This window comes from Anas platyrhynchos, chromosome 2 (genome assembly GCF_047663525.1).
Source record: "Anas platyrhynchos isolate ZD024472 breed Pekin duck chromosome 2, IASCAAS_PekinDuck_T2T, whole genome shotgun sequence".
In the NCBI taxonomy this organism is placed as follows: Eukaryota; Metazoa; Chordata; class Aves; order Anseriformes; family Anatidae; genus Anas; species Anas platyrhynchos.
This window is the reverse complement of record NC_092588.1, coordinates 45,842,277-45,857,976: the sequence shown is the minus strand read 5'-3', so window position 1 is coordinate 45,857,976 and position 15,700 is coordinate 45,842,277. Positions and strand designations below refer to the sequence as shown.

The 15,700-nt window shown below is 40.8% G+C and overlaps 1 protein-coding gene across 36 annotated transcripts in view; it reads right to left on the bottom strand.

Annotated features, from left to right (window-relative positions):
• The window catches only part of DTNA (dystrobrevin alpha), a 218,689-nt gene that overhangs the window by 46,614 nt on the left and 156,375 nt on the right, over window positions 1-15,700 (bottom strand). For all 36 annotated transcript variants that reach the window (XM_072034666.1, XM_072034652.1, XM_072034662.1 and 33 more), the window contains 5 exons: window positions 14,468-14,553; window positions 12,807-12,961; window positions 7,871-7,976; window positions 5,087-5,253; window positions 2,604-2,728 (listed from right to left, as the gene is read on the bottom strand). In XM_072034666.1, coding sequence (XP_071890767.1) covers window positions 2,604-2,728; window positions 5,087-5,253; window positions 7,871-7,976; window positions 12,807-12,961; window positions 14,468-14,553 — 639 coding nt within the window. The remainder of the gene's footprint in view (window positions 1-2,603; window positions 2,729-5,086; window positions 5,254-7,870; window positions 7,977-12,806; window positions 12,962-14,467; window positions 14,554-15,700) is intronic.

Sequence of the window (15,700 nt, the reverse complement as noted above, 5' to 3'; positions counted from 1 at the left end):
TGGTTCTAAATGTCTGTTTTTCAGAGGTTATTTCTAAACTTGTGAGTTATTAAGCTTTATGATAAACATGAACTGCTGATACCCAATCAACTGTCCTCAAGGAGGAAGAAAACCCTTAAAACAATACTACCTAAATACGCTGTGTAATAAATGCATGCTATAGCATAACACATACCCACAGTAATAAATCAAATTAAATAACAGGAATTTTCTGAAGTGTTCCATGCTGGCCTAAAATCTTCATGCCAGTGTCAAAAAGCAATGCTCCCACTGATGTAGATGGAAATGAAGTCAGGCCAGAGCAGAACGCCTTTGGAAATCCCTCTGTGATGCGCTGGCCATGCCATGTCTCTGCAGTCTGGTGTGTCTTTGCTGTTGCCAATCTTATGTACAGAAAGGGAAAATGACCCCTCGGAAGTTCCTCTATGTAATTAACTACACATTGATGACTACTTCTCTAGATAAGCCTTAGATGTGTTTTTAATTTAATTGAAGATTTTGTGTGGCACTGGTAAAAGAGAAAAATCCTCCAATCTTTCTGTCTGGTACCACTCAAAAGTGTAAGAACAATGAAAAGCAAAGGCAGTACAGTAATGCAGAGAGTATTTGTCCTCATTTAAGGAAGAAACTACTAAAAAAAGGATATGGTTTTGTTGCCAGAATTCTTCCATTAAATGCATGTATAAAAACCTTTTTGCCTGGATTCTCGCCCAGAGCTGTTTCTCTCAACTTCCATTACGTTTAAAAATAAAAATCACATTGGCAAGAAGATAGAAGGTACAATGAGGCACTGTGGCATCTCTCTCCCCTCAGTTAATTTATGTGAATTATTCCGTAGATCATGCTGCCTCTACATCTTACAGGTTTTTCACTCACGTCCCATTATGGCCAATAGAGTTATATTGCCAATCTACGGATAAAGAGAAACCCTATCATAAAACAAAATGGATGGTGGCTCATTCTCACATCCAATCACTCTAAATTATGCCTATAGAGCTAGGAAGAAGGAAGGCGTTAATTTCACAGCAAAGATTTGGAACGGATCCTACTCAGTTACGGTACCTTCTCTTTTTCTTGCCTTGCCTAAATGCACTTGGTCCCCTCATGGTAGCCCAGCTTTTTCCTCCTGCTCACTTCTGACATAGCCCAAGGTCTTGGAGGGCCTCCAGCCACCAGGGAGCAGAGGCTTCTGTTTCAGTTCCACGTCCCTGTCCTTCCATTTCCCTTAAGCGTGGCCAAAATCCACTCTGTGAAATTACCACCGGCTCACCAGTGGAGCTGGGTTTTACACCATGCAGGGCAGTGTGGTAGCAAATCAGCAAATCCACCCCTGGCTGATGCACTCCCAAGAACAAGCTCCTTCATAAGGAGCAGGTTTTAAGCAACAACTGAATGTAAGAGCAGCTTGGCACAACGTATCCGCCAGGGGAGCCTCCAGTCTGGAAAGCAGAGTGTGCTTTTACTCCTTGGAAAACTGCTATAACCACACGAGGAAGGCCATCAGCATGATTTATCCTCCGAATGTCAGGTAGGTTAGATGAACTTTCAGCGTGCCACACAGTCCACAGCGGCCAGCACGCGCTTACCCTTACAGATCCTACATAAAAAGCAGTCGGTAGTGACTAATGCAAATGCATGTAATAATTACAGATTGGAATGGTTTCAGTAGCCATCAACACAGATATGCAGCGTGCAAATACGCTCATAAGGGCTGCTGCCTGAAGTGCTTCACTCGGGGCTGCTAGGAAGGCGGTTAAGAGAGGTCTTTTCTTAAGAAATACAGCAGAACATTCTCAAGAGAAACATCTTAAAGAATTTTTGGAATATTTTTTTCCAAGTAAATTCCTTGCGGCTTTCTTGGCTTTTTTCTAATCAATGTCTTGATTTCCTGAATTATTATTTTTTTTTAGGACCCAAGAAGCAAAGGTAAAACAAAGTGATGAATGAGAAAATCTGAGCAACTGCCAATATGGACAGTGGATACCCTTGAGAAAAAAAAGTCCAAAGTGATGACTTCCCACCCTGCACAAATAAATTTTCTCTCTGCTTTGAGTTTCTTGATTCCTGAGGAGAAAAAGTAATGACACAAACTACTATACTGAAAATACTTTCTCAATGTACAAAAAGGTAAAGATAATAGGTCCCTTTCAAGTGACTTGTCAATTATAGAAACAATTTATGCAGACTCATACAGCTAGCTTTTGGGTTCAGGTGAAGTCATAGCTCCCCTGAGGTCAGTGACAAGTCTGATACTGATTTCAAAATTGGTCAGACTCTACTTTTCTCTTGAGTGCCTCATGTCAATACCTGTGACATGCTGATATTTGGTGTCTGTAGATGACAAAACTAATGTTCTAAGCATAAACACATCCCAAAGTGCTGAAACTATATGAAGTTGCACGTATTTCTACCTCCCTACCTGTGCAGTCACACCAGAAGCACATTTTTATACTAAATATCTCTATCAGCAGACGCACTGGCGATGCACTGAATTTGGTAATGCCACGGCCGCCTCCTGTTTTGTTCAGAGCTATAGCGTCTACGCTAGGTGTATGCAACTTCCACAACAAAGCTTACTTTCTCTACAGCACACAGATACTTACACAATATGAGCCAGGTTTAGAGGTTTTTCAGGCTGGTCAGGGAACATTGGGTGCAAAGGTTCACGGCTGGAAGCACAGCTTAAAGACTTGCTAAGTGCATTAGTTAGCTTCTTAGCAGGTGATTTCTGGGAGGAACAAGGAAGGTAGAGGTAATGTGGACGAGTAAGGTGCATACTGTTTCTGCTGTAGGACGCACAAAACAACAGGAAGCTCTACTGCTTACTGTATGGCTGACATCCCCCCCATCCCTTCCCACCCCAAGAGTATGGCAAGTCAGAGACCGTTCAGATCGGAGGAAAGATTGCTCTTACCTTCAGCTGCCTTTAGAGTAGGCTTTTTTGGGGTATATCTATATGGACAGGCGCAGCCACCACGGGTTCCTGCAGTGCTGTGCTCAGGTAAAGCTGAAGGTAGGGCAGTACAAAGGAGGGTGCCCCTGGCTGGAGCTGGCTTGTGCCTCACCAGCTGGGGGTGCGAGCAGGACAAATCTGTTTATGCCTGTCCATATAGATAGACTCTACAAGACACCGTTCACCTCCTAGCTGGGGGCCAGATGCAGAGCTGCTTGGTTCTTTCTCTAGGGCCCGAGAAATTTCAGACACAGACTTGGCCAGAATTGCACCCCCACGGCAACACCGTGTGAGAAGAAGCTGACGTAATGTCATTGTCACTGAAACACCGAGGGGCTTTGCAGGAAAAGTGTGCTTTTCTGCCCCAAATCCCACCAGTCTTCAAACAGCACAAGTCTAAAAAACTCATCTTCTGCTTTCCAGTTTTGCTTGGGCACTCTGTGCAATTGAACACTTTTCTAGGGATGGGTTTGGAAATCTAGAATCTCTTTTAGGCTTGGTGAGAGATTCTCAGGGAATCCAATTTGCGTCCCTGTGCTTCAGCTTCTCTGCCATCCAGACCAGGGGCTGATGATCCTTGCACTGTCTCCTCCCCCCAAAACACAGCTCTGTATGCCGAGATTTAAAAATGCTTTTAGAACTTAGCAGGAGAGGTATTGTACATGTGCACACACATCCCACATAAAGTTATTACTGTAATCAAGATAATAATGATATATTTGAATTACAGAATTCCCACCTAAATAGGTAAAGTTCAGGCTTTTTCTCTTGTATTATAAATGCAATTTCACACTAAATTCAGATCATTTGAACTCCACTGTGTATAGGAACACCTTTAATCTGCATGTGGAGCTCAGTATAGATGCATTATGGATAATGCTAACCTGTTTTGAATGAATGCTAATGAACGCTATAGAAAGGCAATTTCAAACTTGAAGGAAAACATTTGTTTCTGACAACGAGACATTGGAAGCCACTAGGCACGTAGTCACGTTTTGTCTTCAGCTGAGCAGAAATCTTAAGTTTTAAAATGATTTCCTGCCTATAATTACAGCTCCCTTGCTACAGCCAAGAATGATTTTATAGCACAGATTGCTATTAGTGGAGTCAGAGCTAGGTAGCAGGCACTCTCCTATTCAGAGACTAAGCTCAAGTCATTGTGTCTATGCAACAAGCAGCAATTAGGTCCCACAAAACATTTACAGACCCAGATCTGCTCTGAGGCAGTGCAGGGCCATGTGACTGGCATACAGAGCAAATCACAGCAGTTTAACCCTTGCCTGCTCCACCAGCAGAAAGACTGAACAGAAAGATTTTAAAAGTGTCAAGTTTCAGAGCTTTGTTAAAAAAATATACAGGAAGCACTGTATGTATGTGAGTTGCTGCTACAAAAATAATTTTCTTTTTTATAACAATTATAACAAGAACTTTTTTTTTCTTTTTAATTTGAGATCAGTTAAGATTTCTTTGCTGGTCTCGGATTTGTACCCTGAAGGATGCTCAGTGACCAAAGGGCTTCTCTTAGGACTTTGCTCCAGCCATGGGGTGCACAGCCCCTGGACCTGATGCCGTTTTGAGAACATTAATGTAGCTGCTGATACTTCTCTGCCATCTTAGTAAAACTGCGGAATTATTTTGTTTAGCAATGAAAAGGTTGAAGTGTGTTTTTCTCCACAGTAAGCAAGCGCTACCAAGGATCTAAGTCTGCGACCACACTCAAATCTCCTGTGCCAGGACCATCCCAAATGCTATGCATATGCTGCAGCCACTTGACTGAAAATATTGATGAATGCGCGTTAAGTACTCATCACTTACAGGCAGCCAACAGCATGTCAAACAGAAACAGTCAAGGATGAGTCCCTTGGGAAGGGGGGGACTTACTGTGCGGCTGGCGCTCTGCTCCGAGCCCTCTGGCGCTGCGCTGCCCCGCAGCACGGACCGTCACGGGCACCCCAAATCCACGCTCCGAAAAGACCATTCCCACCTCCGCGCTCTCCCACCAGCTCCCAAGGGTGCAGCTTCCCAGACAGGGTGGCTGATCCCCGCCGGCAGCCCGGCTGGTGGCCACCCCTTGCCGGGAGCTCCCACCGGAGGGGCAAAGCTGCCCGCGGTGAGGCGCGAGCCTCCCCTTACCCATGACGTGTACTCTTTCATTTGGTGCTGGTTGCTGTGGGAACCGCTGGCATGGCCTCTCCAGAAGCAGTCCTGACAGAGCTGGTAATTGTGACACTGCTGGCAGCGGTAGCGAAACCCCATCATGCTCTCGCTGTGGCAGTAGGAACACTCGACGGGGTGGAAGACTGCGCAGGAGAGAGACGCCGAGCTTTAACCCGAAGCAGAGGAACCCCAAGGAAAAGCTGACGGACAGAGCCCTGAACAGAAGGGCAAATCCTCTCTTTGTTTGCAGCTATCTGCAGCGTAAGATGCTGTCTGTAGCTCTGACCCATGGAGAGCCACCCACAGAAACTTGTGTAGCCCTCCACGAATCTGTCCTGAGCCACAGACAACACCCGACACCTTGAGCCCCAAACCCATGATCACTTCTGGACAGATGCATGCACCTCCTGCTCACAGAAGCAGAAAATGCATTCAAATGACATCAAAGAGAACAAATACTCCATAGAGGAAATGTGAGAAAATGAGAAAATCCCCTGCATCTTTAAGCTGTATTGCTGGGGGAAGCCAATAGTTTTGCTGCGCTGTTAGGAGCTAAAGCAACGTGCCCCAGAGAAAAAGTCAGGCTTGCTGTCTGGTTACACAAAGCACAAAAACGTCCTTGGGCATAGAGCTGTCCTTAACTACCTCTGTCTCATCTGTACAGCTGACGACTTTTAGGTACCTACATAGGGAGTTACACATCTGGCATGGGATGCCCTGGTTTGGAAATCTGGCCATTGAAGGGACCAGCTCGGTCCCTTCCCCTGTTCTCTGTTCCTCTCAGAAGCAGGCAGTGACGAGGATTCAAGTCACTGAGCATGCTAAGGCACCAGCCGTGACATTTCGAACCTTCTTCCTCGCATTGCTGCTATCTCTGCTCCTCTCCCCTTACTGTACCATGTGTCACATTTACCACAGGGTACTGCACATCGCCTTCTTCCCAGACACCTTCTGCTCCTCTCTTGTTAGGTTCAGTCTGGGAGGATTTGGATCAGTCTGAGTGCATCGGGATTTTTATTCCTTGCCAGAATTTCACAGCCGGGAGGCTTTGTGCTCTAGGCTGGGAAACAGTGCAAAGCTGGTGAGGATCAGGGATGGATGGCAAGGGCTTGTGGAAAACGGTGGTGACAAAAGCTGGAGGAAGGTGGGGTGTACAGCTGGCTCTGTGGCCAAGGAGAACTTGGGGATGTCAAATCACCCCCCCCTTGTGCCTTTAAGCGGAATGGGGATTTAGTATAAAACACATACAACATGCTTTTTCTCCTGTTAACATAAAAAAATGGCTAGACACCCCCACTTCCTCCAGACTCATCTACTTGTAGGAAATATGTTATAAATATGTGAGTATATATGACATGTTCTGCCTCCTGCGCCCCACTTCTTTTTCCCTGCATTGTGCCAAAGCTTCAGTTATGTTGGAGTAAACCTTCAAAGAAGCAACAACACAGGAATATTCAACAAGCCCCTTACACAGCAGCCCCAGAGGCAAAATACGGGGCTGGAAAATTATTTTTTAAAATCTATTTATAGTCAAAAATCAATATTTTATTTTATTTTATTTTATTTTATTTTATTTTATTTTATTTTATTTTATTTTATTTTATTTTATTATTTATTTTATTTTTTCTTTTCATTTCATTTTGTATAACCTTTCTCTGCTTCTAAATCTTCCTTGTTTTACATTTACAGTACTGGAATAATGCTTGTCAGCATCATTGCCTCCTGATGATCATGATCAAGAAATGTCACATTAAGAACAAGTACAGCTAAACAAGACGGGCATTTCTTGTCTTGACTTTTTTTTTTTTTTTTTTTTTCTAATTAATATTGGCAGTGTTGGTCTTTCTGGACAGCAGAAGCAGGCTGTTCTGAGGCTGAGACACTCTCCAGAAGTACATGAGATCTGTACAGAGTTTGTGGGGTGCAATTTGCTCACACACTGAAATGAGATGTACAGGTTTTCTAGTTCTGCCCTTGTACTTTTGGTGTGACAACAGTCTGTGTCCTACATAACTCATATGTATGAAGGGTTTGGTTGGAGGACTTCATAACTGTGAGTCTGTGAACTTTTCCCAAGGTGGTCGAGGAGTTGCAAGTCTGAAAAATGTTACTATCCAGAGACATACAAAGTGCACCACACAATAATCAAATTAGTTGATCTTCATGGTCCCTTCCTGTTTTAATGTCTGCAACCTACTCATTTTGGGGAAAGAAAACCCTTGAGAAGAGACACCTCACAGTTAAATCCTCACACTCCACACAAGCAAAAGCTAAGTATGAATTTGGATCATCCTTGCTCCTTTTCAGAGTATATTGTCCAACTGTGTAGGCTTAGGAGGAGCTCCTTCAACCCTTTGGTTGGTGTTTTCTACTGCACTGGCCTTCTCCTGCCAAGAATATTGCATGAACGGAAACTGCCAAGCTGTTCCTTCGCTACTGCCATATGTTGTAGCTATTAAAAGCCATGGTCTTGGAGTATGTGAATGGATCAAGTCCTGTCACTCTTTGCTTATCCAGAGCACAGGAGGAGCGGACATGATCAAGATAATTTCCCAAGCATAGCAAAAATTATGCCACGTTCCTGGCTGAAAGACCATCAGGATTCTTTAAATATTTTACCAGTGACTGTAAAAATAGCACATGGAATCGATGAACCCAGTGCAGTAGCTCCTACAAAACCACCCATAGACTAAGAGAATCATCACACACAGGGTTACTCCTGTAACTTTTTTTTTTTTGGTGGCAACACCTCTTACTTACCATTTTCAACATTTGCCAGCCGATGAAGAAGTGGTAACCACACTAGACACTGTGGCGGGGGATCAGACATGAGAGTATCCAAGAAAGTGTTTAATGTGACTTTTTTCTGCTCAAATAAGAAAACAAACACGCACAAAGAATCAGTAATCAGAGATATCAAAATGAATTTTATCTTGTACTTACAGAAACACTTGGGGACAGGCTTCAAACACTGTTTACTTGTAGCCTTGGTTTACTAAAAAGAGCATTTGATACTAGCAAAGAACTTATGGGCTATTTCTAGAGGTTACAATATATATACTGTATATAATTATAGTACTGATTACTAGCTGTCCCTTTCATGAGGCTGGGTTCCTGGGTTCACTTGCAGACTCTCTTCTAAGGTCATTACCTGAAGATCCTTTGTGAATAAAGTTCACATTTTTGTCCTCATGTTTTGGGTACCCCCGAACAGGTACCAGTGCATGTAGCATATCAGTGTGCATTACTAATATTCAACTGAAAAGCTACTGCAAAGAATGACGGATGATGAAATCAATGAAAAGGGAGTATAACTTCAAAAAAACTTGCTCTTTCCTATGTAGTATAGTGGCTACATAATGTGTGCTAAAGAATACAGCTACTAGTTAGTCAAGGACAGAGAGTCCTTAAGAAATCAGAAAATGAGACTTCCTTCAAAGTAAAATTAAGACATGAAAATATTAAGCCTGGTTGAGAATGTGTGTAGGTATAATTTAGACATACATATTTAAGTGGCATCCCCATATCCAAAGAGATTGCTAAGTTTTCATATCTGACTGCATAAGGTGCTGTGTTAGCTTGCTGAAGAACTGTGGTTACCCCATGAGAAAGGGAAACAGCAGCTATGCAGTGACATGTATCATCTCCATGTGTTGTGGAGTGCTTCTCAGAGCTGAGATTTCCAGATGGAATGTCTGAGCCGCATTTATATACAATTGCTGCCAGATGTAAAGAAAATCAATATTTCTCTTATACACTGAGTGATCAGTGGGAAACATCTCACTCTGTAACAGTTTTAGGGTTGATATATTGCAAGATATTGGGAAAAGTATAAAGGCTTCTGTTCCTGAGACAAGAGAATGTACTTCAGGCTGTTTGTGAAAACGAGCTTGATTCTTTAAAGGCCATAAATAGCTGGAATATGAGCTTTAAATCTCATTGAAAAACTGACTTTTCCCACAACACCTGCAGTATGAAAGTCCTAACATACAGTCTTATAAGAGTAATCAAAGCTGTGCCAGTCCTGCAGATCAGCTTGTGTCTGTGTGTTATCAGAAGAGCTACCACCTGCTTGTTGTATGGATGACCTTCCCACCTGTGCAGAGTGGATAACCAAACCTAGGGGAAAAAGGGTCCTCCAGTGCCCCAGCCTCAGGGCCAAGTAGCCCTAAGTCTCCTCTCTGCTCTTGTAGGGAGGTATGTTGGCAGTGCACCCACAAGTGGTCTAAGCAAGCAAATATATGGAGAGACAAGACCAGCTCTTCCACAATGGAATAAGCTCCTAAAAGCAGCTGTAATTCAAAATGGGACTTGCACCAAATAAAGCAACTTAGCTTCACTGACAGCTTTATGGCTGAACTCCTCTGGTGGTCACTGATTTTATGGATTAGAGAGAACGATGTCGCTTAAAAAGGCACCAGCAGAGCAATTTCCATACATTTTAGAAGACATATTTTCCTCTTGCAGTTTCTATCAGTTGCTGGGAAAGTTGAAACTGAAAGCTGTTTTCTAAATATATGCTACATGCAGATGGAGTCTGGGTTTGTGGAATAACACTTAGCCAAGTGATAAGAAAATGAAGTTAGTATCTATGTATTTTTTTTTTTATTTTGGGATAAAAACGTGAAATAAAAAGTGTGCTTTTTTAAGCATAATAGCACTTTTTAATATGAATACAATATCATATCACATTAATTCTACCCATGGGGGAAAGTGGCAGCTATAAAATTCCTTTTTGAGCCACAGATCTATATTCTGAAACTTTAAATCACTTGCACTGTCTGGCATTTCTGTTCCATAAATTTGCTTATGAGGAAATGTTGCTTCTATTTTGAACAGCCATTTCCTCTAGCAGTGGTTCACAGACAGAGGAGAATACATGGTTTAATCAAATGAATGAGTGCAACAGGGAAGAATCAAACATTTCTGCAATAGGAAAATTCCTTTTACTTGCAAGCTGAAGCAGATTTGGTGCCATGAGCAGAAGATCATTCCCAGAATTTTTTCTTCCCATGAAACTGCAAAATCTGTATATTGTGGGGCTGAGCACTTCTGGTAAGCAAAAGTGATCCCCACCAAGAGCAAAAAGGGGATAAATGAGCAACCCGGTCACTTCCCTTAGCACTCCAGGGTGGGTACTGGCTAGATCTAAACAGACACAAAATGCATTTGAAGTACTGAGGAAAAAAGATGACTCATGCGCATGTGTGAGAGGGCTCTTCTACAGTGCAATATGTGCACTGAGCCAGAAACAAGCCTGAATGTTCTGTCCCAGGGAAGGCAAGGTCTAGGCTGAGAAGCAGATGTGTGTTTCCATAGAAAAGCACAGTAATGATTATTTTTCACACAAAAGAGCTCAGAGGTGGCCATAATGCTACCAAAGCAACTTCCTAGCTGTGGATAAAAAGTATGCGTCCAAATTGCTCGGAATCTGACGTCTCAGCTTTTTAGACAGTAGGACATGATGGAGGACTGATTTTTATTTCTTTTTTTTTTTTTGGTCTTCTAGGTACTGCAATGAAAAACTTCCAAACTTTTTTGGAAAGCACTTAAAAATAGGAGTGTTGTTACTCCAGTAACACGCTAGTAATTTTATTTCAAATTGATCAATCTTTTCATGTTTTTTAGATACTGTGCTACAGTGAAATGATCATGTTTGTCCAGGAAAGTGATATTTTGAGACATGCAACTCTGAGGAAATGGAAAAAAAATAAATAGAACAAAAATGTATTAGAATATCAGGATGAACATGTTAATACTTAGATCTTTTTGGATGTACAGCCTAATGGGAACTGAAACAACCCTCCTGCCCCCCGCTGGAAACTTTAAAAACAGGACTGCAGAAATAATATGGTACTAATATGTAAAAACTCCTGTGCTCAGAAATACATGGTAATTGTTTCTACTTTATATAACCAATTAACTCCAGTGGAAGAAATATTTAAAGTTCACGAATGCTTAAAACAACAGGGTGAGTGCCAAACTTATCCCAAGGTATACCAAGTGCAATATGAGCGAGTGAAAGAATGACCTTTGGGGTGACTAGGACTGTGGGTATCATGTATCACAACGTCATGCATCAGATTGTCAATAAGCTGTTTAGAGTCTCATTTCGAGACTCTGGTTCATTCCTAATGAGTATTTAATGAGAATTACATAAGTAAATTTAAGTGAATTATTAGACCAGATTTACAGGAACACTTGGCTGCCCACAGATGCAAACCAGCAGCTTTGTAAATTCACTGTGTACCTACATAAGTCGGAGACCTAACTCTCAGTAGCTTTAAACAGAGATACTGAATTAAACCATCTAATGGCTGTTTGAAGACTGTTTTGTTCTTAAGGTAGCTTAACGTATCTGGTCCACTCTTGGATGTGGTGTCAATGAAAGCACCATTTCTGATGACTGCTTAGATAGAAAATGAGTCCTGAACATTAAAAAAAAGAAAGAAAAAAATAAAAAAAGAAATTGCATTTTGATTTTGACAGTATCATGTCCAATGTTCAAAGCCTGAATGCTCTGTTGCCATGCAGGAGGACTTTTTATTATCTCAACACAAAATTACCAAAAGTCACTTCACTATGTAAATTCTTCAACATAATATGAAATGCTATTTTAAATCCCCCACTGTGAAACAAGACTATTTTCACTTATGCAAGCATCACCATTTAAAATCATTTGGGAGATGATTTAACAAATGAATTTCAACAATGCCTTTCAGTTGACTGGAGTGACTGTTGATTAGTGATGAAACTGAAGGAAAATAAGAAATAAGACTATTTTGCATGAAAATGACGCTATTCCTGCTCCATTCGTTCAACACCATTCAGTTATATTTTGGTAGTGAATGCAAGGATAAAGAGAAGGAAAATATCACTTTATTTCTAACATTTTCCCAGTTTCAGCATCTTCCCTTATATTTATGCAGTATGCTGCATGGCAAGAGCCAGAGAATCTTTTTCCTTCCACTGCATTGGACAAGTGGATAATCAGAACCAATTATGGGACCTTAAGGAGTGCTAGATCTTAGCTGCAGCCAAACTGCCATAATCAGTGTGCTTACACAGCCTGGTGAATTGTGGAAAATCTAGTTTTTTCTTCCCAGTAATTTCATTGTTTTCCTGACTCTGTCTCATTGACAGTATCTGTATGAGACTAGGGATTTTTTAATACCTACTGACTCCCATTTTCAATAAAGGTTTAAGACATAATTTTCTACTCACTTGTAAGCTTCTCATGTGTGTACAGCATCACTTGAAAAAACGTGTAGTTTGATTTTTTGGTGAGAGTTGGGCTTTGTATGGTGAAGTTAAAGTCTCCTATGTGCTTGCAGCAACAACAAACTGCAGTGGAGGACTGCATGTCTTGGGGCATTTACATAACCTAAAAGTAAACATCTAACTTCAGTGTTTAAATTAGGAAGTTATTCTCCCCAGGCTCCCTGATTTAGAAACATGTAAGTTAGGATCCTGCTCTGAATCACTTTTTGTCTAAGACTCTCCCTCTTCAATATAGGGGACCTATAGAGACTAGCTCCCTACCATAGGTACCTAAACTGCATGCCAGAAGTTAGCAAAGTGAACCTGCACCCAGCCACGTGTTCCCTGGGTGAATATGCACGTATGTGTAAGAAAGGAAGGGAAGGAAGTCTCAGTTTGCTCTGAGGTGTGGTTGAAAACCCGTGTCTTCATTTACCTGCTGAGAGAAACAGGATTTTGCTGATTGCTCAGTATAACCAAATGAAGGCCCTTCAAAAACAGCCGTGGGCAGCTTGAGAACCTCTCGCAGAAACATGTCGTATCTGCCATAAACCATCACTCCACTGGAGTCTGAAATCATTGAGAAAATATCTGAAGGGAGAAAAGACAAGAAAAAGACACAGTAACTTCAGTGAGCTACAGATTTGCTCTTAATTCAGTATCATCTGATCTGAACCAGAAGTGCTAAACAACATGTTCTGCTTATGGAAACAGCCACTATTACTGCATTTTAATTATAACCATACTCAATAAAATACACAGGGAATGATTTACATATAAAAAGGAGATGATTTTGATATGAAAATATTCCTGCTTTTTCATTCTGTGGGGTCATTTTTTAAGTGAAGTCTGATGCATGACACGAGGCAGCAATTTAATCAGATAAGAGGAATTTAATTTGACAAGATACACAACATCAGCTTTTTGCCTACTGCCAGCTTACCCTGTCAAATCTAAATCTTCACAATGAGCTCATTAAGTTTGTTATTACTGTTTTGGACACACAAAGCACTGAAGCTCTTTCAAATGCATTACTTTTTATCCTTCTCCCTGTTTGTGTTTGTTTTTTTTCTTTTTCTTTTTTTTTTTTTTTCCATGTACAATAATATCACAAAGTTTTGTAACTCCTGGATGTTTCTCCTTTGTCAGTCTATACTTTTCCCCCTGTCTAAAAGGATCCTAAGCTTATCAGGGGATCACAGATTAAGAAACATGCATCATTTTTCAGGCTGTGAATTCTATTGACAGGAAGTATTCCGGGGACTGCTATGGGAAAAATCAGCATCATTCTCCAGCCTTCCACTGGATGGACCCTGTTCCTTATTCTTAAAGTAGCTTAGGGAACAGTGTTCCCTAATTTACAGTCAGCGTTCCCAATTTACAGTCAGTTTATATTTGCATCTCTACATAGAAATAATGTATTAAAAAAATGGCACCGAATCTAGAAGATGAAATTCGCATCTGTGATTACTACTTGCCTATTCTAATCAACAAAAATTTGTAAATTTAATTTTCTATGCCTGTGGTAGAAGGCTTAGAGGAAACCGAAGATTGATATTAATCTTTTGGTCAAAAAGTCTGGAAAATGGTGTTCTGGACCTGAGCTTAAGAAATCATAGCACTCAATAGGAAGTCTTTCATTGCTGCTGCAAGTAAACTATGCCTTAGTTGTTTGGGAACTGGGAATAAATCCTGTGAAATGAGAAGCCATTCTGCAAAATAGATGGCATTAATATGTGCCCTATGGGAAGAAATATAAATAGTTCATAAATATATCGTACTTCTAAGTAGGAAATGAGAGGGATGTTATTAAAAAAAAGCCCGAGAAATTGCTAAATGATGCCTCATGATGTTGAATGTTTGAAGCACTCACCAAGCAGAGGCTGAATACATGCAATTTATCTTCAAAAATAAGAAGTTTGATGTGACATTCCATCAAACTTTTAGTGGGTTTTACTTGCAGATGTACACAGTGCAAATCCTATACCCAGGCATGAAACTACAGCTTATCGTAATTCCATCTTCTCTTACCTGTACTTTTGCATCTCCAAGTACAACAATGATTAACAGACGAAAAATATCATCCCAAATACTTACATCTTAATTTGTCCATGATCTTTCCTCCACAAAGAGTCGCCAAGGCCATTTTGACTGCAAAAACTGAAATTTTGCCATGTCCTTCCCTGTTCAAAAGTAGACATGTTTTGTAATATGGACCTTTCAATTTCATATATTTATCATTGAGATGAAACACTGTAATGCACATTATTATGTGGATTCATGTAAAAAGAAATCAGACCTTTAAAATCAAAAGTTTGTTTTGCAGGAGCACACATCTATACGTCATTCTGTAAAGATCTCAGAAGTGATTTATTACGTATACGAACATGTATATGCATCTCAATATTAAAGTGTTTATCTCATTATGCATTAAGATAATGATTATTACTGCTGTTTGTGCCACAGCAGCACCGAAGGACACCCATCACACTCGAGGTCTCCCTATCTGAAGTGCCCTGTGTGTTTTCTATCACCAAACGACTGCAAATGAATGCAAAAATTAACACTCTGGGAGCAAAAGTGAAAAAAATGAGAAAAGGATCACAGGATTACAAAAGCTGGGTATTGTACCCATTAATGCACCCTAGAAACCTAGAAATTTAAATGATACACCTGACCCCCATGAACTTATAAGGACTTTGCTGAAAAATGTTGAAAGAACATGCCTCCAGAATGGGCAAAGGACATGTGCGGTGGTATGTAGAAGACTCTTGTCTCTGATTAGTTCAGGTTGAGGCTACGCCTGGCTCTCTACTTTCACCTTAAAATGAATAATACTATTAAAGTCCAAATATGCATAAGAATATGCCATATAGGCAAAGAGACATTTTTTTCCTCTAAATTTAGCCAAGTTCAGGTAGGAAAAAAAAGATTTATTTTCCTCCTTTGAACATATACAGTACTCTCAAGATGTTTACCTTTCACACATTGCTACCTTTTCATTTAACTGTCCTCAAGTGTTCAATGGCTTAACTTCATTGCTCCTCTTGCTATATTCTCTTATTCTCCCCCCATAGTCCTGAAGGCACCCAATGGTTATCTACCATTATAGAAACCGTGGTATATTCCAGTTGTCCGAGTAATACATTAGTTGACTCACTGCAAGGCACTCAGCTCCTAAAAGTACTATCCCTTAAGTTTAGGCAAAACTAAATGTTCACAGGAATTGCAGAAAAAAAAATGTTATTATGCTCAGTCCCTGAGATGAGAATAATCAGGCTCTTTTAAGCTCATCTGCTTTTTAAAATTCATTTTTTTTCCCCTCTTTGC